Raw genomic sequence first — 25,565 nt, forward strand, 5'->3', positions numbered from 1 at the left:
ATTTTATGAAAAAAGTCAAATTATATGTTTTTACGCCTGCTTTGCATGAATTCTTACAAAAAAACTGTGGGGTCAAAATACTTACAACACCCCTTAATAAATACCTTAAGGGGTGTAGTTTTCAAAATGGTGTCACTTGTGGGGGTTTCCACCATTCTGACACCTATGAGCCTCTGAAAACCTGGCTTGGTGCAGGAAAACAAAATGTACTTCAAAATGTATAAAATCATTACTAAACTTGTAAGTCTTCTAAATTGCTCAAAAAAAAATGTTTTTTTTCAAAAGTGCTGCCAAAATAGAGTAAAGTGATGGAAATATATATTTAATAAAAAAAATTGTACAGTATGTATGTACATATGTGACATATTGCAGTTAAAAATAGGGAAAAATTATAATTTTTACAAAATTTCTTACATTTTTCTATTTTTTCATTAATTTCCGCAAATCATATCAGTCTACTTTTACCACTAAAATAAAGTACAACATGTGACGAAAAAACAATGTCAGAATTACTTAGATATTCAAAACTTTCGCACAGTTATTCTCTGATAAAGTCAGACATACCAGATTTAACAAATCTGGCTTTGTCATTAAGGTCTTTTCAGGCCCGGTCATTAAGGGGTTAAACAGAGCCTTATATTTATTGTTTAGATTTAAATGGAGACAGAACAATCTGTAACCTGCTTGTCTAGTAAGGCCCTCTTCACATTTGCGTCATACTATTCCGTTGTTCTGCTCCGTTAAAGGAGTGGAACAAGGGAATGCTGGAAGCGCTGGTTCCGTTGAACAATCGAGACAACCGGTGCCTGACGAAACCCATTGACATTAATTAATGGGTTCAGTCAGGTTTCTGTCGATTTACAGAAACCATAGCATGGCTTCCAACGTCGATGTGAACAGGCCCTAAGGCTGTGTTCACATACTGATTTTGCAGTACATTCAGCCTATGCATAGGAAAAGCTCCTGACACATACTTCGAGCATATATTGCCCCATTTACCATTTCGTTTAGTATATGTCGGCGTATCTTTTTTTCTCACCGTATAGGAAAGTGTAGTCTGCTGCACTTTCATACACAGAGGAATACATAAAAAAATAAAAATAAACCCGGTATACGTTGTTTTTTTTTTTAAACGGGACCCTTTTGTCGACATATGCTACTGTTTGCCTTTATGTCTGAGCCCTCGTATACCTCTGACAGAAGGCAAAAACCATATATGAACAGTGTCTATTTCAGCAAGCTAATATTCACTAGACAAAAGCCAAAAACTTCATACCAACTGATGAGATCAAACCGAGAGTTATTCCAGTCGCAAACATGTATCCCTTATCCACTTGATAGGTGATATAAGTTTAAGTTGCCAAATGAGTTTAGCACAAGCTGCTTGAGCAATAGCATATAACCCAGCGCTACTTAGCAGATATTTGCTATTTAGGAGTCCAGGCATTTTCTGACAATGCCTTTGGATAGGCTGAAGTTAGAGATAACAGAGGTAACTAAAACTTCTGGGTGTGTTAGAGACGGCGGTCACTGATGATACAGAAGACATGCACCAATAGTCCGGCTTGGTTTGCAATGATGAAAGAATTCAAAAACTTTATTGACCTATAACCTGATTAGATTATGCCAGATGAGAACCAATATAGTACAGAAAGTTGTACAGAATTTTACATAGAAAACTTTACAGGTCTGTACCATATACATTTTGTCGAATAACTCTACATCCACTGCAATAAGGAATGCTCGACATTTTAATCTGTTTTTTTGTTTTGTTACCATAGAAGCACAATTCACAGTAGTGATATAGTTCCCGAAAAAAAAATTAATTTTCCCACAGGCCAAAGCAAGCCAAATTTGTTACTTTTGTATATTTAACATTAATTTCTGTACAGAGTGAAATCTACATCAAACAAAGGAACATAATTATAATAGCAGACGCTACCTAGACTCGCTACAATGATTCAAGTTCCAGGTCACTGGAGGAATTGCTCTTAATTTTATTCAAAGCCCTACTAATATTTTACAGGTAATTCAACTGCGACACTGTCAGCTTCTGCTTTGAAAAGTCAGCAGCAGTAACGTCAGGGCTAAAAGAGAGCATTACAGAAAACTAAAAAAATATTCTTTTTTTTTTTTAATTCTCAAAAAAAACTAGTGCATTCCATAAATGATAAAATAGTGGGATCTGCAGCAAATCAGTGAGAAAATCAAATATCGCAGGAAGATCGGCATATAGTGTTTTATGGTTTATGTTACAGACCTGCACATCTGTACATTTTACCCCATAGATGTTTAAGAGTTCATCGACAAACAGTGCAACATAAAATAGCAACGTCAGATTCTTTTAACCTTCACGGCAGTAAAAGGGTTAATCCTTTCACATAAAAGTGAGTGTGAGAAAAACGGAATTTTGCCATTTAATCATTTACGCAGCTGAAGCACAGCTTGTAGGCCTTGGAATCCTCAAGTTAATATTATATGTTGTATACAAGTTGTACTTCCCTAGACCTGCTGTATTGTACAGCAATAAAGGGTCTGGAAAAAGACAATCCAGCTTTGTGCTGGAAAAAAAACCTGTACAGAGACGGTGTTCACCACAAGACAGTCGAGTGTGATGAAGTGACAGCGTCCTCCTAAGCAGCTGTACCATTAAAACCGCAATAGAAAACCATTCCAATTCAAAGGTTATCTTGAGAGGCAGGCCTGTAGATCTCCTCCTCCTTGGACTTAAAATCAGTAGCCTCCACATTGTGTCCTGATCTGTCTTGGTCCAGATCGGAGGGTAGCGAGATTTTAAAAACAAGCCCAATTCGATGGAAAAACCTTCTGAGGATAGCACGCAGTTCTGGGATTAAGTCAAACTGGATGGTTTCACACAGCAGGGGATAATAAAAGGAGGCATGAGCTTTAAACTGCAAGAAGAAAAACATATTAAACTGATGAATCGGTCTGGTTTGGATGGCAGGTGGATGATATTGTGGGGGAACTAAAACTTACCCGTTCATCACTGATCTTCAAGACCTTAGTTAGGAACAGTAGCAAAAGATTAGTCCAGGCTTCTCGGTGACTTTCAGATGTGAGGGTTAAAAAATAACTCAACGCTTCACTGCAAACACTGTAAAAAGATATGTACATTGTAGTACGTCCCGAAACAGGCTGCCCATATAGAGAGATAAAAACTTTATGCAAATATACTCACTTAAGCAATCTTTGCTGAACCTCATCCCAAGCACTCTTGCGACTCTCATCCATGTACATGCGGAATAAGATCCGCAAACCACAGGCAAGGCTGCTCGTCTCTTGTTTCAGAAGGTTTGGCTTAGACTTGCCCTTGAAACCTTATAGAAATTTAGAAAAAAAGAAAAGTCACTAAGTTTCTTTTGTTGTATACAATTATGACTTTCAATTAAACCAAGTTTGAGACCACATGTCATGCAGAACTATCTTGATGCTGCTTTATCCCGACTACTGTGGATAACTTAGGGGCGCTCCTTCTACTGAAATATAAACATGTACACCATAAAAATAGAAGGAACCTTGGAGAACATGTATTAGTCTACAATACCGAGCATCTGTTCCTGCATATACCCCGTTTTGGGCATAATATTACGGTCAGTCTATATTAAAAAAGTAGGATTAGCCATCATCCTCTAGACCAAAAGGCTTCATTTTTGTGAGACGAGTATTCCAGATACAGGTCCCATCAAGCCCATCTATAGACCCCTTTAAACAATTTTCCTAACACATCCAACAATGACTTGACGAAGCATTCAGACCATTGGGATGCTTCAAGTCCTCATGGAACGGAGTGGCTGAGAGGGCTCAAGGAAGGAAGCGATCATAAATGTTCTGCATTAGCAGATGTGTTGCAATGTACTCTGACCCCTTGACTATTTAGTGGGTGTTCTAGCTCTAGCAGAAATCGACGTCCTAATTTAAATGGGTCTTAAATTGCTGGAAAAATTGGTTTCAAAGTAAACTTATGATTGGTACAATGTGAACTGTGTAATCTCTTCATTAGAAAGACATTCGGAATACTAACCTGCCTTCCACAGAGCAGTCCTTTGCTCATTATTGGAGTTAAACGCTTTTGCAAATCTGTGAGACTCAAGAAGACAGTCCAGGAGTTTAAAGAGTTGCTGAGATGAGAGGAAGCGATACATGCCTTGATCCTGAGTGTCAACGTGGACATCAAAATGAACAGCGTCCCTCTGTGAAAGACACATAGTGACAGTCTTATACCTGTATGTCATTCACCAGCCAGGACAAGAAAGGAGTTTGCTCAGCACTTAGGAACATCAAATTTACATCCGTCATACTTCAACAGAAAAAAAAAAAACTGGCCACAGAGGCGCAGAGAACGTGGCAAACACGACCAATAATAAGTAAGTGTTTATACTGATTGTTTTAATCTGATGGAAATCATTTGTTTCATTTGGGGTTAGTCTGTGTGTCTATAGTTAGCCTAATATATTATTTAATACAGCATGTCAAAGCATTTTTCTCTCCCTTTTAGATGGTCCGATACTAGCCAAGAAAACAAGTGCCAATCGTCGATATAGCTTGGCGCTCGTTAGCTTCATTCACAAAAACCAATGATAGGTAATGATCTTGTAAAAGTAACAAACGAGTGCCGATCAATGTCTTGTTGATCGACGCTCGTTTTCATGGTTCATAAGGGGCCACGTAAAAGAACCCCAAGTGAACCTAATCTACAAGTGCAAAAAGAGATCTAACTATGGTAAAAATAGGTAAGATACAGACTAAGGACTCAATCATAAGGGCGTATTGTACAAATACTTAACTGTCCACATTCCGGATGTTACACCTGGACCCCCCTTGGTTCTACTGAATCAAACTTACAGCACCATAGATCCAGAATATGGAGAGTTTAATATTCCAATACACCCATCTAAGGGACATCGCATTGTGGTTGGAGGATCTTCACCAGCATTTTATATTACACACAATAGGACAAGACGCACCTGAGCTGCAGCCAGGTTCTCTGCATCCTCTTTCTTACTGGTTGCTGGAAAGAATACCATATTGTCGATGGTCTGAATGAGTTCAAGCTGTACCACACATTTAATTAACAATGCCGAAAAAAGCTTCTGTTCTGGAAGTTCTAAAGAAAAAAAAAATAGAAAAAGACAAGGAAAAATATTTATCTAGTAAAAATTATTTTTAAGTTGAAAGAAACCAGTTATTTTCTATCTTCACGAGTTAGTTATTGCCTTGTCAACACTAAAATACATAATAATCAGAGGTTGAAATCAATGACATTAGAAGACATAAAAGTAATAACCTTGCAGCAGGAAGACTACTCGACATTATAAGTCTCAGTTTACTTCAGTTAGTGCCATTCTGAGTATTGTTCTACCCATACAGAATACCTACTTGCTCCAGATCTTATGAAGTAGGAGTCCTCAGTGGCTACACTTGTTATACCATGCTGGATACTCCGTCTGCCATCTGTTGTCCGGGGTTGGATGGAGTCATGTATATCGACAGACTTCTGAGATATAGAATCCTAACAGGCACAAATTTCACAGTGTTAAAGGTTTTAGAAATATTACAAAACCCAAATATGCCACACATAAAATAAATCATAAAGTGTTCTTCCCCAATAGGCTTTTCCACCGCAGTTTAACCCCTTCCCGACATTTGACGTACATGTACGTCATGGAAAGTACTGACTTCCCGCATCTTGCCGTACATGTACGTCAAACGTTTGGCACCGGCTCAGAAGCTGAGCCGGTCCCATCATCACCGGATCTCAGCTGTATCTTACAGCTGACATCCGACTGTAACGGCGGGGACCGAAATTAGCTTCGATCCCCGCCATTAACCCCTTAAGTGCAGCGCTCAAACGCGATCGCTGCACTTAAGGTGTTTGCAGCTCATCGGAACCCCAGTAATGAAATTGCCGGGGTTCCGGTGGCTGCAATGGCAACCGGAGGCCTAATACTGGCCTCCCGGTCTGCCTAGCACCGAAGCCGGTCAAGATCCGCCCGGCGGCGGAGCCTGATCGGCTTCCGTAGCTGCCGGCAAGATGGCGCCGGGTCAGGAGCTGATCCGGCGTCATCAGCGGTGGAAGTCAGCTGTACTGTACAGCTGACATCCACCTGTAACGGCAGGAACCGGAGCTAGCTCCGATCCCTGCCATTAACCCCTTCGATGCAGCAATCGAAAGCGATTGCTGCATCGTAGCGGTTACAAGCAGATCGCCAGCCCTGACAGGCAATCGGGACTGGCGACTGCTGTTATGGCAACAGGAGACACAATGGTCTCCTGCTCTGCCATTACGGAAGCCGATTTAGGCCCCGCCGGGAGGCGAAGCCTAAACGGCTTGCTGTCAGTGAATGACTGACAGATCTAATACATTGCACTACATAGGTAGTGCAATGTATTAGAAAAAAATAAATCTGACCGTTGGACCTTCAAGTCCCCTAGTGGGACTTGAGAAAAAGTGTAAAAAAAGTATAAAAAAGTGTAAAAAAAAGTGCAAAAAATAAAAGTTTGAAAACAATAAAAGTTTCAAGTAATCAAATAACACACAATCCCCCTTTTACTCTTATCAAGTCCTTTATTATTGAAAAATAATAATAAACCATATGTATTTGGTATCGCCACGACCGTAACGACCGGAGGTATCAAAATATTATATTATTTATTGCACGCGGTGAACAGCGTAAAAAAAACCCGTAAAAAACGTTACCAGAGTTTCTGTTTTTTAGTCACTTTGCCCTACAAATATTACAATAAAAAGTGATCAAAAAGTCGCACGTATCCAAAAATGGTACCTATAAAAACTATAGCTCGTCCCGCAAAAAACAAGCCCTCATACAACTCCGTCGACAAAAAAATTAAAACGTTATGGTTCTCACAACTTGGCGACAGAAAAAATACATTCTTTTTACAAAAGTAATTTTATTGTGCAAAAAGTTGTAAAACATAAAAAAGTTCTATAAATGAGGTATCGCCGGAATCGTACTGACCCGCAGAATAAAGGTAACATGTAGTTTATAATGCGTGGTGAACTCTGTATAAAAAAAAACCAAAAAAAGCTGTGCCAGAATTGCGTTTTTTGGTTTACCTGGCATCCCAAAAAATAGGATAAAAGGTGATCAAAAAGTCACATGTACCCCAAAATGGTACCAATAATAACTACAGCTCGTCCCGCAACAAACCAGCCCTCATACCGCTACGTCTATGAAAAATAAAATTAGTTATGGCTCCAATAAGTCAGGAAATAAAAAAATATGCAGTTGTGCCCGAGGAGAACATTTCTTCTGTTTCAAGAGGCGATTTATCAAGGACCTAAAATTAGGGAACCAGGAAGGGAGGGCCCAATCATATCCGATGGAAGCGACGGTGCCCGTATTATACCAGGATAATACTTTCCCAGCAAAATTCCCCAAACTACAAAGGCGCGGAGTGTGGACCAAAAGGGGGATAAGAAATGACACCATTTATCAGTGCGACACCGGCCTGTGCAGAAAGGATTGCTTCACAGCGTAACACACATCTATGGATTATTTTTATTTTTTTATACCACCTGACTATGCCCCTTATATACTCCGCCCCGCTTACATGTACCCCCACATTATAAAACACCAGCAATACTCAAACAAATATAGTACCAAGCAAAATCCGCTCTCCAAAAGCCAAATGGTGCTCCCTCGGCCCTGAACCCTACAGCGTGCCCAAACAGCAGTTTCCTTCAACATATATGGCACCGTCATACCCGTGAGAACCCTTTTAACAATTTTTGTGGTGTGTGTCTCCAGCGTCATAAGCTGGGCATGACATATTTGCCACTGAATGGCATATCTAGGGAAAAATATAAATTTTTAATTTGCACCATCCGCAGCGCATTCATTTATGGAAAAGACCTGTGGGGTGAAAATGCTCACTACACCCCTTAATAAATGCCTTGAGGGGTGCAGTTCCATAATGGGGTCACTTATCAGGGGTTTCTTTTTATTATTTCACATCTGAGCCTCTGCAGTTGTGAACCAATACTTTGTAAATCGCCAAATTAGGCCTCCACTCCGCATGGTACTCTTCACTTCTGAGCCCTGTCATATGTCCAGACAAAAGATTAGGGCCACATGTAGGGTGTTTCTAAAACCGGGAAACACCGCATAATAATTAGAGAGCTGTCTTGTTATGGTGGCACAAGCCGGGCACCACATATTGGCATATCTATGGAAAAAAATCCCATTTTCACTCTGCAACATTGAGCGCACACTAATTTCTACAAAACACCTGCAGGGTTAAAATGCTTACTACACCCCTTGGTAAATGCATTGAGGGGTGTAGTTTACAAAATGGGGTCACTTCTGGGGGGTTTCCACTGTTTTGGGCCCACAGGTGCCCAGAAACCAATCCAGCAACATCTGCACTCCAAATGGCGGTCCTTCCCTTCTGAGCCCTGCCGTTTGCCCAAACAGCAGTTTATGACCACATATGGGGTATTGCCGTACTCGGGAGAAATAGCTTTACAAATGTTGGGTTCTTTTTTTCCTTTATTTGTTGAGAAAATGAAAAAATTTGCGCTAAAGCTACGTCTTATTGAAGAAAAAGGACTGTTTTTATTTTCACTGCCTAATTCTAATAAATTCTATGAAACATCTGTGGGGTCAAAATGCTCACTACACCCCTAGATGCATTCTTCAAGAGGTGTAGTTTCCTAAATGGAGTCCCTTTTTGGGCGTTTTCATTGTTTTGTCCCCTCAGGGGCTTTGCAAATGTGACCTGGCCTCCGCAAATCATTCCTGCTAAATGTGATCTCAAAAAGTCAAATAGTGCTCTTTCCCTTCTAAGCCCTGCCGTGTGTCCAAACAGCCGTTTATTACCACATGTGGGGTATTGTTTTACTCGGGAGAAATTGCTTTACAAATTTTGTGGTGCTTTTTCTCCTTTAGTCCTTCTGGAAATGAGAAAAAATTAGCTAAACCTACATTTTCTTTGAAAAAATGTAGATTATTATTTTCAGGGCCTACTTCCAATAATTTCTGCAAAAAAACTGTGGTGTCAAATCGCTCACTATACCCCTAGATAATTTCCTCAATGGGTGTTGTTTCCAAAATGGGGTCACTTGTGGGGGGTTTCCACTGTTTTGTCCCCTCAGGGGCTTTGTAAATGTAACATGGCCTCCGCAAACCATTCCTGCTAAATTTGAGTTCCAAAAGCCAAATGGCGCTCTTTCCCTTCTCAGCCTCGCCGTGTGTCCAAACAGCCGTTTATTACCACATGTGGGGTACTGTTTTACTCGGGAGAAATTTCTTTACAAATTTTATGGTGATTTTTCTCCTTTAGTCCTTGTGGAAATGAAAAAAAATTAGCTAAACCTACATTTTATTTGAAAAAATGTAGATTTTCATTTTCACAGCCTACTTGCAAAAATTTCTGCAAAAAACCTGTGGGGTCAAAATGCTCACTATACCCCTAGATAATTTCCTCAAGGGGTATAGTTTCCAAAATGGGGTCACTTGTTTGGGGTTTTCACTGTTTTGTCCCCTCAGGGGCTTTGTAAATGTGACATGGCCTCCGCAAACCATTCCTGCTAAATGTGAACTCCAAAAGCCAAATGGCGCTCTTTCCCTTCTCAGCCACGCCGTGTCTCCAAACAACCGTTTATTACCACATGTGAGGTATTGTTTTACTCGGGAGAAATTGCTTTACAAATTTTGCGGTGCTTTTTCTCCTTTAGTCCTTGTGGAAATGAGAAAAAAAATCGCTAAACCTACATTTTCTTTGAAGAAATGTTGATTTTAATTTTCACGGCCTACTTCCAATAATTTCTGTAAAAAACCTGTGCGGTGAAAATGCTCACTACACCCCTAGATAATTTCCTTGAGGTGTCTAGTTTCCCAGATGGGGTCACTTTTGGGGGATTTTGACTGTTTTGGCACCGCAAGAGCCCTTCAAACCTGACATGGTGCCTAAAATATATTCTAACAAAAATAAGGCCCCAAAATCCACTAGGTGCTCCTTTGCTTCTGAGGCCGGTGTTTCAGTCCAGTAGCACGCTACGGCCACATGTGGGATATTTCCTAAAACTGCAAAAACTGGGCAACAAATATTGAGTTGCATTTCTCTGGTAAAACCTTCTGTGTTATAAAAAAAATTGTATTAAAAATGTATTTCTGCAGAAAAATATGAAATTTGTAAATTTCACCTCTACTTTGCTTTAATTCCTGTGAAATGTTTAAAGGGTTAAGACATTTTCTAAATGCTGTTTTGAATACTTTGAGGGGTGAAGTTTTTAAAATGGGGTGACTTTTTTGGGGTTTCTAATATATAAGGCCCTCAAAACCACTTCACAACTGAACTGGCCCCTGTAAAAATAGCCTTTTGAAATTTTCTTGAAAATGTGAGAAATTGCTGCTAAAGTTCTAAGCCTTGTGAGGTCATAGAAAAATAAAAGGATGTTCAAAAAACGATGCCAATCTAAAGTAGACATATGGGGGATGTTAATTAGCAACAATTTTGTGTATTATAACTGCCTGTCTTACAAGCAGATACATTTAAATTGAGAAAAATGCTAATTTTTGAAATTTTTCGCTAAATTTTGGTGTTTTTCACAATTAAATACTGAACATATCGAGCAAATTTTGCCAGTAACATAAAGTCCAATGTGTCACGAGAAAACAATCTCAGAATCGCTTGGATAGGTGAAAGCATTCCGGAGTTATTACCACATAAAGTGACACATGTCAGATTTGAAAAATGAGGCTCTGTCAGGAAGGTCAAAAGTGGCTAAAGAGGGAAGGGGTTAAGTTTAAAATGATAAGAATAGATCTTTATGGTATCTATACACTGAAAAAGTAAATAAAAATAAAAACAATCAAAAAGGAAACTATCCCAAGCGTCAAATAATTGTTAATAAAGGAAATCCTCCCTTTTAAACTCACGGGTTAAAGTGAAAACGCTGCTTCTATGACAAGTGCACAGTAGAACTGCCAAACATCAGAGCGCCATTTTTCTGATGAAGGGTTAAATGATAATATTTGGTCTGTTTCTAGCCACCAAAGCGAGGAGATTACATCATACTGAAGAATTAGTCAATATATAGCAGTAGGAACTACGCCGCTTCTAAGCTCCCTTTAGCGGTGCCTGCAGGCAGCCACAATTCTATAATTTAACGTTTTTTTCCTCCCCGCCTTCCAGGAACCATAACATTTTAATTTCACTCGACATATGTGGGCTTGTTTATTGCCAGACAAGTTTTATTTTTTAATGTACTGGAAAACATTTACAGTTCATTTTGTGGGATAGAATGGGAAAAAAACCTGAAATTTCACCATTGTTTTTTACAATTTAAGGCATTTGCCCTGCGGTAAAAATTACATATTAACTTTATTCTGTGGGTCAGTGCGATTATGGCAATACCCAATTTATATAGTTTTTTTTTTATGTTTTACTAATTTTACAAAATAAAAAAAATGTATAAAAAAATAAACGTTTGTAAAAAAAAAAAAAAGTTTTGTGTTGCCATATTCTGAGACATCCTGACAACGTGCAGGGAAAGGAGAAGAAGCTGTGATCCTCATCCTATCCCTGTATGGCTGTGGATGATCCTAAGAGGAGGGGTGACATGAACTTTTCTTCATGTTGTCATCCCCTTATCTTTCTTTTAGAGAGCATACTTGCCACATAGGAATTGAGAAGATGTGCAGAAGTTCATCTAGTCCCTTCTGTGCCTAACTAGGGCGCTTACTGACTCCACGACCCGGATGTTTACCAGCTTTCGGATTGCGGCATCAAATATGTCGCACCAAACACTTGCACCGCATACAAACATTTATACACTGTCCCTATCCTGTTCGTTTAGCGTAAAATCTGCTGGCCGCTTCTGTAGTGATACCCGTTACACGCTAGAGTCATAGCAATAACCGTTATCACTAGAAAAGAATGTCTAATACATTTCTGATGGGTGGAACAGATTTCCGACAGGCCCCATGCACACGACCATAAAAATACGGCCCGCAATTACTGACGCATTCACTTCTATTGTTCATGGACGCCTTCCCGTTTATTTACAGGAAGGTGTCCGGGCCGTAGAACTGTACAGCAAAAGATAGGACATGTCCTATCTTTTTCCAGTCCGTGCTCACATATTTTGTGTGGGAGCATGGGCCAAAAATGCGGGAGTCTGCCGGCGGCTGTCCGTGCCCGCAATCGTGGCCCATGGTTATGGGTACGGCTGTGTGCATAAGACCTGAGTCAGAAAACACATTTTCATACACTGTGTCCAACTAGTTCCACTAAAAAAAAATCTGTATTAGATATTGCATAAGAATAAGTTTAGGGAATTGGGATTACTAATTAGGGTTAGGCTGTGTACACATGTTACGGTCTACCTGATTTTCGGAGAATTGTAGCAAAATGAAGCGCTTTTGCTGCAATTTTTTTTTTAAATCGCTGTAAAAAACGTGATTTGGGTGCGAGATTTGAACAGTCTGAAACTACTTTCTCATGGCAGTATTCTGGTCAGTGTTTTGCATCAGTATTTATAAATCTAAACCAGAAATGGAGCATAAATAGAAAAAGGATAAGGGAAATATTGGAACCACTTCTATGTTTTGGACTCTTGATTTTGGATTCCAAATACTGATACAAAATAATGCTGTTTGAAAGTGGCCTTAGCGTTTGTATAGGGGAAAGAAAATTATATACCTATATAATTCTCAATTTAATTTGCATGCAAAAATTGGTTTAAGCATTCCTGTGGGTCTGGCGTTTCTTTAACACACGTGCCTGTGAACATAGACGTGTGGTATGTATCATCTCCTCACATCTTAGGCTATGTTCACACAGAGTTTTTTGCAGGTGGAATTTCTGCCTCAAAATTCCATTTGGAAGTTTGAGGCAGATTTTCCTCAGCCTGCACGCCGATTTTCGCTGTGTTTTTCGCCCGCGGCCGTTGAGCGCCGCGGGCATAACACGCAGCGAAATGCGCTTTCTCTGCCTCCCATTGAAGTCAATGGGAGGTCAGAGGCGTAAACGCCCGAAGATAGGGCATGTCCCTTCTTTCTCCCACGAGGGCCGTTTTTGACGAGTTTTGCGGCGCGGTTTCCACGTAAAAAAAACTCGTAAAAAAACGGTGTGTGAACATAGCCTTACAGTTCTCTGTAGAGTACATTTGGTTTGCTGGAGTACGCATTTTAGTCACATAGTTGACTTTTCATGCAATATGTGCTTATAATCACTGTTTGATGCAAAGTCGCGTAAAGGTGGTTGTGTGTATAAACGATTACATTGTATTTTTATACACAGTATGCTGTGCGCTCTCAAAAAATTTATATTTTGGTAGCACAGCCGCTGTTTGCTGTGTGCAATATATATTTTTAACACATTTGTGGATGAAATATTGCATGGCGTTTATGAAATTTAAAAAAAACTAAACCTATAGAATACAAACATTGGCTTATCTAAGCTTTATTGCGCTATGTCTGTATTTGTCGCTTTTTTTTTTTTTGAATAATGAGGAGATTAAAATCTGGACTGCTCAAGACTGAGTGCATGTCCAAAGAGGTGATCTAAAAGAGTGAATTGACATTTATTTCTGGGAGTAGTAGGACTGTACTGCTCCGCTGACATTGTATCCAGGTTGCTGCTTGATCCCAACAACTACTGGAAATATTTGAACTATTTCAGAAATTGGACACTTTTCTTTTTTGTTGTTGCTCCCAGCATACCAACTTTACTGTTTGTTGGTGGACCCATTCTCCATTGATATTACTGGAAGAAGTGTTAAGATGACAGCCTAAGGCCCCATGGAAACAACCGTAATTTTTATCCGCAATTACAGATCCGTAATTGCAGATAAAAATATTGATTAATTTATTTCTATAGCCCATGGACCCCAATGCGGACCGTGCTCCTATACTTTATAACGTGAGTACAGACCGCAAATGCGGGTGACAGTCCATGGCCGTCCGTGCCCGTAATCATGGACCGCGCACACGGCTACGGCCGTGTGCATGAGCCCTTATGTGTATTGTGAGGTTTAGGCTTGCTTGATATGAAACTAAATATGACTTTTAAATATGATTTTGAGCTGAAAATGGTGTATTGATAGAATTGCTGTAGAGAATGCAGGTTGCACTGTTTAAAAAGGATGCTGTGGTAAGAAGCCTAACAAGATGAAGTCTAGAATTTAAGGCAACGTAACACTCACCAGCTGCTTTTCAGACTGTGCGCTTAGATTAACCTCTCCAGCCGCTGGTTTCCACGTTAACAACCTGTGCAAATAATGACAGGCAGATTTAGACCAGAGCAGCGACTCACACTCTATGCAGTCACCTACATTCTAGAGTTTGTTCTTTTATTTAAATAAAACCTCATATACATTTGTTTTGCATTTTCATAGTTGCATGTACAATAGGAGTGAGTGTATCAACCAAGACACATCCTCTTCTTGTTCCCTTTAGAGACACAGAAGTTAAACACTTACGCGTGTGGGATCGTGGTCTTAAAGATGTCTAGCATACAGTTGCCGGTTTTGTCCCAGATTTCCAGAGTGAATTTTTCTCCATTTAGAATAACAACATTTTCTAGGCAGTTGGTTCCAGAACGAGCAAGCTGTTCATTGTCTGCCACAGAAAACAATGCAATTACATTGCTGAGAAAATAGAGAGTCTTAAACTTAAATAGCTTAAAACTAGACCGGGCAGAAGATGCACCAAATTAAATCACTGTGGTGCATGCTGGTAAATTTGGTGAATCTTGCTAGACATGTTAGACACTTCTCTTACTTACGCCACCCCCATATGCCAATATATAAGCCAGTGTACTAATAGTACAACATAGGCAGTTGTTAGAGCATACCTAAGTATGCCCTAACAACAGGAATTATGGTCAAACAGAGCTGGAGTCCTTTAATAGGTTCCTCAATTGCATCACAGGGATCCCCGTGCCCATGCGATCGGCATGACGTGTATACTCATTATGATGTGGTAACGTCCTGCCCCTCATGACGAGATAACATGTTATGTGTTGCCAACCGGTTAAACAGTAATAATACTAACTTCAAATAAAACCACAAAAATTGGCCATACTCACAAATTGGGCAGGTATAATCCCAACAGGACGCAGCCAGGTCAAAAATGCTGTTGAAGGAAAGTGCTCAGGTGTGTTAAATAATAATAGCCACTCCCACTAGCCTTGAGGGGAGTGGCGTGTGGTGCATGGGATATGTAGTAAAAAATTAATTAATTGTGTATAATGTGCAAGTAGTAATAATATGTGTGAAATATAGGGGGCAGTACTGAGTATAGTGACTGGTGATTAACATGTGTAAAATATAGGGGACAGTACTGAATATAGTGCATAAGGGTCAGGAATGTGATGCCAAAAGAACGCAAGCTCGCAATCCTCGTCACGGATCCCCACACTTGCGAGTGCCTAACTGGAACTTTTCGTTCCAAACTTTGGCCAAAATTACAACCAATACCCCATGTATTTTTCATGTTTACTTGCATTATATTTACTACTATTTGGACGCAGCCAGGTCTTCAATGCTGGGAGTGCATGGTGTGTTGCCGTCTGGCATAGCAAGCAGGGCAGCCCGCTCTATGTATTATCATGGCGTTACAAATCGGCTGCTACCAGGCTATATAGGCTGTGCCTCAGGGTTTACGCATTATCCCTCCATGTTTTACACACTGCACCCACACTTCATGCATCACTCACATTCCTGACCCTTATGCACTATATATTCAGTACTGTCCCCTATATTTTACACGTTATTCACCAGGCACTATACTCAGTACTGCCCCCTATATTTACACACATATTACTACTTGCACATTATACAATTTATTTTTTACTACATATCCCATGCACCACATGCCACTCCCCTCAAGGCTAGTGGGAGTGGCTATTATTATTTAACACACCTGAGCACTTTCCTTCAACAGCATTTTTTACCTGGCTGCGTCCTGTTGGGATTATACCTGCCCAATTTGTGAGTATGGCCAATTTTTGTTTTTTAATCTTATTATATGTCCCACTTTTTTTCTGTGGTTAACTTCAAATAAGTATAATATGTAATACAAGTTCTGTCGTAGTTCCCATTGTGCCAGAGCTCCATTTGCTATGGAGAAATGCGGGGAGAGCTTACCTTGCTGTACACACCAGTAGAGCTGAGAAAAAATATCATCCAGCAACACATCACTGAGCACTTCAAAGTACTGGGTGAAGACATCGCATATTGCATAGAGAGCGTGATTGCATGTTGTAGTCATCCATTCAGCTTTCTGAGATAATAAAGTGAGAACAATCCCATCAGATTCAGCAATACATTTACTTGACCTGAACTAGTCAGGCTTATAAGTCACAAGGCTACAGTATTGAGGTCTGTTCCCACTCATTTTGACAATGGTTTTAATTTTCCCTTGCGAGAATCTGTTCCCAATATTTGATATTAGACTCGGACCATGTAGGGACATGCCTCATTGACCAGGGAAAAGGTAACACCCAGTTGTTAATTTATTAAAACATTTCCAAGAGGAATAACAGAGGAATAGCACAACTCTCTGGTAGTTTCAGGTTTTTAAATACCCTGAAGACCGTTCTGAATAAATACTGGATGCTCCTCCAGAATTGCTTGATAAAACAGACATCAGGAGAGCAGACACTCGCCTTTAAGAATACTTGCGGGGAAGTCATAGGACTGAAATACGATACGAAGCAGAAAAAAAGTATATGATCGATGCAGTTGCTTGCTAGCCGAACCAAAACGCTGTGTATACAGCACCAGTTTAATAGGAAGCAAAAATAATGTTGGTAAACCGGTAAAAGCCATGGCCAACAAGAAATCAACGTGTATTCTTTTCTCAATGATATAGAGTTACATAAGGATACAAGGTAAAGCAATAATGTCCTAACAATACGAGTCAGACCCAAAGTACATGTAATTCAGACAACATATTATCTAAGTCACTGTTCTGTATGAAGAAAAACACAATGAGGTACTTAAATTCATCAGATGTATAATAGTCAAATCGCACACGTCGGTCAGACTGGAGCAGGTGAAATACTGTAAAGACACAGTCCAGTGGTGCAATAAATAAGTTCCATTTCACCACTCAAATAGTTTGTGCTTCAAAGTCAATTCACTCCTCTGGAAGAGACGACTTTTCCTTTTCACACCAAGTGCTAGTCAATGAACTCAGCACGTGTTCTCCAAATCAAAAGGTGAGCTGGGCTCTGTAGTCCTACTCGCAATGTAGTTAGACTCTAGAAATCAGCTACATTAACAAGTTAACCCCTTCCCACCGCAGCCATTTTGCACATTTTCATTTTCTGCTCCCCCCATTTCAAAAGCCATAACTATTTTATTTTTCCGTCGATAAAGCCGTAAGAGGGCTGGATTTTTGCGGGACACGTTGTAGTTTTTCATGGCACCATTTATTGTACTATGTATTGGGGAACTAAAAAAAAAATTCTTTGTGGGGTGGAATGGGAACAAATCAGCAATTCCTCCATTGTTTTTTGGGTTTTGTTTTTATGGCAATCACCGTGCAACAGAAATGGCATGTTTACTTTATTCTGTGGGTCAATATGATTACGGTGATACCAAATTTATATTGTTTATTAAAAATAAAATTTGTTTTGTTCCGCCTTATTCTGAGACCCATAACGCGACGTGAGGGCTTATTTTTTGCGGGGCAAGTCAGAATTTTTATTGGTACTATTTTGGAGTACATGCAAGTTTACGATCGCTGTTTACAAAATTTTGGGGGGGGAAATGAGGTGACCAAAAAACTGCGTTCACCGTGTGGATTAAATAATGTTAAATTGTAATTGTTCAGACTTTTACAGATGTGGTGATACCAATTATGTTTATTTTTTATATAGTTTTAGGGGGAAAATGAAAAAAGGCAGAATTTTTTTTAACTTTCAATATTTTTTTGTACATAAAAAAAGAAATCAATGTAATTTAACACTTTTTTACTTTTTTTTTTTATTAGTCTTCCTAGAGGACTTGAACCAGCGATCATTGGACTGCTAGCACGATATACTGCAATACTAATGTATTAGTAAGACTAATGTCTTGCAGGGCTTAATAAAAGTACAAAGATGGCAGACATGGGGGCCTTCATTATGAAAACAATCGGAACCCCACGATCACGTCGCGGGGTAGGGGACGATAGGTTGTTAGAGGGGGCCGGTCCCCTCTGTCTAAAGGCTTAGATGTTGCTATTGTCCTCGGTATTTAAGAGATTAAACGAGCGGGATACTGCTTGAGCGGGATCCCGCTCTTGCAGTGATGTGTCGGCTGCTTCATTCAGCCAACACCCTATTAGTATGAAGCGGGCTCAGCCCACACCGTACTTCCCCTTGCTGACTATGACGTAAGTACACGTCGACATAGGGTTAAAGGAGTTGTCGTAGCATCAACAATGATCGCCTATCCATAGCTCTGGGGGCCCGACCCCCCCTCCCATTACTTCTCACTGCTTGACCGCAGTACTGAGGACTTTGAATGGAGCTGTGGTCAAGCATGTGCCCACCACTCCATTCAAAATCCTCAGTACTACTGTAAAGAAGTAATGAGGAACGGGGGGGGGGGGGGGGGGGTTTGGGAATCCCAATCTCACGATTGGTGAGGGTCCTAGCAGGATCACACAATTATCACATATCTTGTGGATAGATGTTAATTGTCGATTCCGGGACAAACCCTTTAATAGCACATAGAGCAGCACTCCAACATAAGGTTTTTATTTAGAAATGTTATCTTGGAGTAGTGCTCATTGTGTTATTAACTTCTAAATTAGCTGGCTTGTCAAGAATCCTTGAGAGACAAACTACAATAGGAGTAGGACCACAGAGCCCAGATGACCTTTCGATTTGGAGTGACACTTGCCGCGTTCATTGACTAGCACTGGGTCGGTAAAGGAGAAGTTGTCTCTTCCAGAGGACTGAATTGACTTGCGTCACGGTCTGTTTCTGAGCGGTAAAATTTAAAGAGACCTGTCACCTCTCGTTACGTGTCTATTTTAGTGAGTAATTGTATTCCACAGTAAAATAATTTTATATTTTATTAGAACTCTGCGTTCTGCCATTCCACTGTTATTTCTCCAGGAAATTAATGAATAAATTGACAACTGGGTGTTATCATTTCCCTTGTCAATAGGGAACAACAGAGGAATGGCACAACGTAGAATTCTAAGGAAAGATGCTCCAGAATAGTTATTTCACGAGGAATACTATTAATTACTAAAACAGACATGTCAGGAGAGGTGACAGATCCTTTAAATCCAATTTACAGAGAGGTAATTCATTATCTTATAAGAAGTGACGAACATGTTGACAATCTCACCTCAGTCTGCTGTTCTGGTAGTTTCATGTTATCAAAGATCCTGAAGACAATTCTGAATAAATCCTGCCACCAGTGTTTCTCAAAGGTATGTCCATAAGTCTTCATTACTTCAAACATGACAGTCAAGCCCCTGCAAATAAAAGGAAACATTACACAAAGAAAATAAATCTTCATCTCTCAAATTGTTATGCAAAAATAAACTATTTACATAAAAATACTGAGACCTATTTTATGAACAAAAATATTAAAAAATGTACCCATCAGCGGGCACTTCACAATATTTGAAATCTATAATGGCCACTATGCCGGATACATAAGATAAGAGTATCTTCAAATTAGGCAGAGACTTCCTCTGCTAAAACATGAAGGAAAACAGTAGCCAGAGTTTTTCATAAGAAAGTCCCTGTAGTGTAGTGACAATATGAGAACCGTATTTCAATATCTTACATCTGAGATATGCTGGTATAAAAGTTACCAGCCTAAAGCCTGGGGCTGCACTACTGTGAGATTTTGATGACAACCAGTCCCCTTCTGATTTCTGTTAGTTGCAGTGTTGTCATGAGGACCACCAAGTACATCACATCCCTACATGTAGATATTGCTGTATTTGATTACTATAATTCACATAAGGTCTCTATGACAACACTGCTCCTGACAGGAATAAAAAAGGTCAATCCTAACAGAATCAGTAGTGCAGCCTCAGGCTTTTTTGCCTGTAACTACGAGCAATGATATTTCAGCATTGAAGGTTTTAAATGTAAAAGCAATTTTCTTAATTTCTTAGGTTAGGTTTTTTTTGTGTCTAATCCAAAATGTTATTATAGTCGGATTATGTGCCTGAATCCAACATCCAGTGACAGTAGAAGAATAAGATATATATTTTAAGCCTAACATGAAGGTGTACTTAAATGGATTTTCCCACGAGGGACATTTATGACATATCCACAGGTTATCCTTAGAAAAAGCATGGTTCAACGGCAGCACACGTCTCCCACATTTCAATCAATATATTCCTTTATTGGTCAAACATCCAGTAAAAAATGGCAACGTTTCGACCCGTGACAAGTGGAAGTTCTTTCTCCCAGGTTATGTCATAAATGTCAGATAGACGCAGGTCCCACCTCTAGGACCCGCACTTATCTCTAGTACGGGGCCCCTAAACCCCGTTCTATCGTTTTCTGCTATCGCTGCCTCCCGACCAATTCCTCGTTGTATGGTCGGGATTTACGAAATCAGCGTAGCTTGCTGAGCTACGCTGTTTCCGTCAGTCCCATAGTAGTGAATAGAGTTACGAAAGCAGTGTAGCATGCGAGCTACTCTGTTTCCATAACTACCATTCAGTTCTCATTCTCAGCGAGCTATGCCGTTTCCTTCTTCATGGTCAGAATTTACCTGCTTCTGACGCAACACAGAGCGGCAGAACAGGGTTTAGAGGGCCTGGTTATAGAGATAGGTGTGGCCCGTATCTATCTGACATTTTTTACATATCCTGTGGATATGTCATAAATGACTTATGGAAAAACCCCTTTAAGATCCTTAGAATAGGCCATCCATGTCTTACAGGAGGGGTCTGGAATGAAGACAAATTCCTGGAATGCCCCTTTAATTACCCATGCCTCCAATGGCATTTTGCCTCCTCTGTTATGTACGAGGGAAAATACTTTTTTTATTCAGTTTAAAACTCAGCATTTCATCTCTTGCGTACAACGTGTTGAAGTGATTACATTTTTTCTGTTGCACATTCTAAGTTTACTTTACAAACATTAAAGGAAATGTCACAGAAGAATCCATGAAGCTTAAAGTGTTCCTATAATTGTTGAGGAAACCGTACGACAGCTGAAGTGTCTCGTTCATGGGTCCTATTCTAATTAACAGGAACCGCCCATGAGACTCTTTAGATATTATATGGTAGCCTCGGCAACTGTACCATTCCAGTGTGCTCCCTGTGTCTCTCCATGCCCGATCTAAGATAGGATGGCATAGGCAATTATAGGGACACTTTAATATGTCTGACACTATAAACACAAATAACCAGAACAGTATAAATACCTTTAAAACTGGAATTGCAAATACTGATTGTTACCTGGTTCTTACATCTAATTTGCATCTGTTGATGATGCAGGAGAGCTCAAACAGAATGGGGAACCATCCTCTCACCCACACTCGGTCTTCAGGTGCTACATTCATGTCATCACTTGTGTACTCCTTGAATGCCTGCAAAGTATCACAATGTATCGTCAATGTACCAAGTTTTGACTCCTGTAAAATAATACAGAATTAGATGTATATGAAGTCAGAAGGTACAAATATAAAACTTTTCCTTATCGTTCCTCAACTTGTACTGCAAGTATTCTAAGGGATATGTGCCATGACTCTGGGGGTAAGCATTGGGCTGCATAGAAGTTAAACCACAAAAAGGTTAGGCCTGGTTGTAGCAATTGCTAAGGGCTCGAAGACACACACATTCATGAGGCATGTCTATGACTGTCCATAGGAGTATCTATATGTATTGGTATGGCTATCTGTGAGCATGTGTATTTAGCTGTATATTTATATGCAAGTATACCGTACATGTCTTGGTACTGGTATATATCTGACCTTTGGGGATACGGTGTGAAGAATTGAGCAATGACTGGCGGTATTAATGCAATATCTTTACTCACTGAATGGTGCTATTAATGGAGCACCATATGGCATTATAGTTTAGGGGATAAATGCAGTTCATTTGTACATTCTTCATTGTGTTTCTTTTTAATTCTATTATAATTTATTATTAGTAACAGATTGATTTATGTACGATTTGGCACAAAGGGCTGCATCTGATTTGTTTGAGAAATTTCCCAAAAAATTAGAAATGATCGTAGCCTTAGGGACATAAAATGAAGTTCTTACCTCCAATATTTATTTGAACATGTTTATGTTGAAACGGTTTAATTAAACACATTATTGTATTAATTCTATGCAGTTTGCCTCTCAGTATGTCATTGTCCTGTCCTTACAAACCGTACCTGTGGCCGGTCAGAAACGTATTTAGCGCAATGGCGGATGAGACGTATGGCTTCCATGCTGGTGTCTGGGAATGCTGCATTACATGCAAATTCAGACAGACATTTCACTGCATCTTGAAAAGAATCAATGGTGGCAGGAAAGTGTTTTTCAAACACGAGGGCTGCAAGAAAGAAAAGAAGGACCATATTCAATATACAAGCCAGCTGACGAGAATAAATGCTAGAGCAGCTCGGACGTTAGGTCTTTAACCAATTATTTTTATTGCTCCAATCGAAAATAAATTAAGCAACTTTACAAATAATCTTGATAACCTGATCGGCATATTCTTACCACAGTCAACTCATTGAGCTCAGGAATACAAAATATGGAATTCCCTGCTCCAATGCTGCTGTAACATTTGATCAAGTTTAGAGAACGGTTAACAAAACTCATTACCTTTCTTATTGTATTGTAATGGTCTGTAATTTATAATAAAAGGAAAAAAAATAAATCAGCAGTTACTAGTCAGCAAGCTTATTTACATCCACGAACAGATCTATGCCGTCAAATGCAACCTGCGCTCTATATTCAGATTCTAAAAGCTTGCACTTCATATTATTATTATTATTTCCAAAAAAATACCAGTACAATTTCCACAGGTAAGGCTCCAGTCACACTCATTTTGGCACAAGTCTTGCTGGAATTTCATACCTATTTTTAATCCTTTTTCTAACTGTATTGAAAAGTGTATTAGTTGACCAGTCAACTATGCTTTTCAATACAAAAGAATCCCGCATTAAAACCTATACTGCACAGTACGCATTTTATACAAAGGGCAACGAGAGAGGAAGAGAGAGACAGACTGACTGTAATAGCAATGGAGCAAGAAATTCTACGCATGGATAGCGGACAACCAGAGTATGTAATAGTATGAACTAATACTACAGCTGTGTCAGTCTCAAAGTCTTAGCTGCTTGCTATAGGCACGTCTCAGACGCATTTATGATAATACTGTCCTGTAACAGCCTATTACATATATAACATTACTAGTCATTGATACATTCATTCTTTTATTTCTGAAGAGACGACAGCCCTGTAGCGGGGGATTTCAGATACATGGAGATGACCTTAATAATTCTACTGTGATAAAAATATGTAGGGAGGGGGAGCCTGGAGTGTTTGACATTGGGGAAAGCACCTTGTAGATTGTGAGCTCTTGCAAACAGGACCCTCACTCCCAGTTTGATTTTTTTAGTTTGTCACTATGTAATGTCTGATTTTGTGTACAAGTTACCTCTGAATTGTAAATTGCTGCGGAATATGTGGCGCTATATGAAAAGATTATTATTATGGAATGATGTAGGGAATGAAGATGTCAAAAAAGTCTATAATGGGACAAAGGAGGGATGGTAGAGTGCAGGAGTAGGTAAGAAACTTTTTAAATAGAACATATGTAGTTTTAATTAATAAATATATATGATATAAATCGTATTCCTGGAGTTCTACTTTTAAGCCCTAGCGAGGAGGAATTTCATCCATATAGCAAAAATCGGAAAATATTGTCATTGTAAGAAATGTAAAATTTACACGAAGTGGTTGTCCGAACAAATACTCACTGACTATGTGCCCAGTGGTCTGAAAGGCAAGCTCTACTATGCTTTCATCCTGGTCTGATGCAGCCAAGTGAAAAACGGAGAATATGTTTTTCCAGCCTGAGCGAATGTTAGCAGCTTGGGAATTTACCATCTGTGCAATACAGCGGACAACCATGTCCCGAATGGTTGGTGACCTTAATAAAGAGAGAAAACAAACTACATGAAAGTAGTGCTTTAGCAATGGAATATACAGAATACGTATGTATAGGACATACAAGACATTATTTTAAAACATTCTGACCTCATGATGGAACTGCAGGGTCTAACAATTTAGCACCAGTTTGTAGCGTTTCATACAGAAGCTGTATTATTCTATGTCATTTTTATTATTAAAAAACATTTATGTTCAAATAAATCACTGAATGTGGAGTCTGGAGGCATATGTAGCAGCGCATTCATGCATAGGGTTGGGCACGTGGTTTATTATGAAGATATGAAACGACGGTGAACAAAGTCACATGACTTTATTCCATTACTGTCTATGCTGCTTTATGTCTTTATTTTAGGCAATCCAGAAATAGTGCTATAACATTGGATCTAAGTATATCTGTACATTTGTATCATCACCTGCTGACTTAAAAGACATCAATGGCAACTGATGGTACAAACTACAACATAAAGCTATGACAATCCAATCCATATGTAATGTTACGGCATTCGGAGGTACTAGAGGAATCCTCCATCCGAAAGTCACATCTATTACCCACAGTGGAGTGGAGCTGCATAGAGTCTCTCCCCTGGTGGCCCAACCATAGAGCATTACTGCATGGGAAATGAGGAACCACCAGCGACTTTCTCCGATGAGAACAGCTGATAATGGTGGTCTCCAGCAGCCGGATCAGCATATCATTGCGGAACCCATGTAAGGACAACACTATAAAGTAGGAAATCAAATAAAGGAAGACATTACACACTCACCGGTTTCTCTTCATAATGTGTTCAAATGGCCTTAAGAAATCTTTCTGGAAACGGAAATTTGCAAGCTCCCCTTTTTCTAAAAATTTCATAGAAAGTTGTCTTAACGAATCTACTGCAAAGATGGCGACATCCTCATTAGGATTGCAACCAACCTAAGAAAGAGAATAAATAAAAAACATGGTTTTAAAGCACTGTGGTCTACAATCTGGGGCTGTACTACAGAGAACGCAAATGCAAAATAACAGTAGACAAAGTGCTGTTGATGTGTCACCAGAGAGCACTGCATTGTAGTAACGCAGCACAGTCTGGTGGCTGCACCAGGAAATATACCAAACATTTATTTTCTATAGGTATCACACCGCAGCATTTTAATTAAAGCACTGCAGAGCAATGCCATATCATCTGCATTATGTCGTTTGACTATTGCTTTCTGGAGTAGACTTCATTCTGAATTCTGTTTCCAACTTGTTGTACATGGGTAACAGGGAGCTGGAAAAAACAGCCGAGCTGGTTTTAGGGAATACAAACATAGACGGGGAATCCAGTATGCCAGTTGTAATATCAGTGGGACAAAAAATAAAAGAACATAACCATAAAGGTATGTTCACACAGGGAGGAGACGCTGTGTAAAAGTACACAGCGTATCTGCCAAGGTCCGCCCAGGT

The 25,565-nt window shown here is 39.6% G+C and overlaps 1 protein-coding gene across 2 annotated transcripts in view; it reads right to left on the minus strand.

Annotated features, from left to right (window-relative positions):
- Positions 1–1,565: 1,565 nt before the first annotated feature.
- The window catches only part of ARFGEF1 (ARF guanine nucleotide exchange factor 1), a 152,861-nt gene continuing 128,861 nt past the window's right edge, over positions 1,566–25,565 (minus strand). The window contains exons 26-39 of one of the 2 annotated variants that reach the window (XM_075826125.1): positions 24,901–25,052; positions 23,944–24,116; positions 22,348–22,508; positions 21,423–21,553; positions 19,340–19,469; positions 16,136–16,271; positions 14,468–14,606; positions 14,192–14,255; positions 5,398–5,530; positions 4,986–5,125; positions 4,043–4,211; positions 3,200–3,338; positions 2,998–3,115; positions 1,566–2,912 (exon numbers count right to left, since the gene is read on the minus strand). In XM_075826125.1, coding sequence (XP_075682240.1) covers positions 2,679–2,912; positions 2,998–3,115; positions 3,200–3,338; positions 4,043–4,211; positions 4,986–5,125; positions 5,398–5,530; positions 14,192–14,255; positions 14,468–14,606; positions 16,136–16,271; positions 19,340–19,469; positions 21,423–21,553; positions 22,348–22,508; positions 23,944–24,116; positions 24,901–25,052 — 2,019 coding nt within the window. In that variant the 3' untranslated portion in view covers positions 1,566–2,678. Of the gene's footprint in view, positions 2,913–2,997; positions 3,116–3,199; positions 3,339–4,042; positions 4,212–4,985; positions 5,126–5,397; positions 5,531–14,191; positions 14,256–14,467; positions 14,607–16,135; positions 16,272–19,339; positions 19,470–21,422; positions 21,599–22,347; positions 22,509–23,943; positions 24,117–24,900; positions 25,053–25,565 lie in introns of both variants that reach the window. The other variant, XM_075826124.1, reaches the window with a different exon arrangement.

Source organism: Rhinoderma darwinii, chromosome 5 (genome assembly GCF_050947455.1).
Source record: "Rhinoderma darwinii isolate aRhiDar2 chromosome 5, aRhiDar2.hap1, whole genome shotgun sequence".
Taxonomy (NCBI): domain Eukaryota; kingdom Metazoa; phylum Chordata; class Amphibia; order Anura; family Rhinodermatidae; genus Rhinoderma; species Rhinoderma darwinii.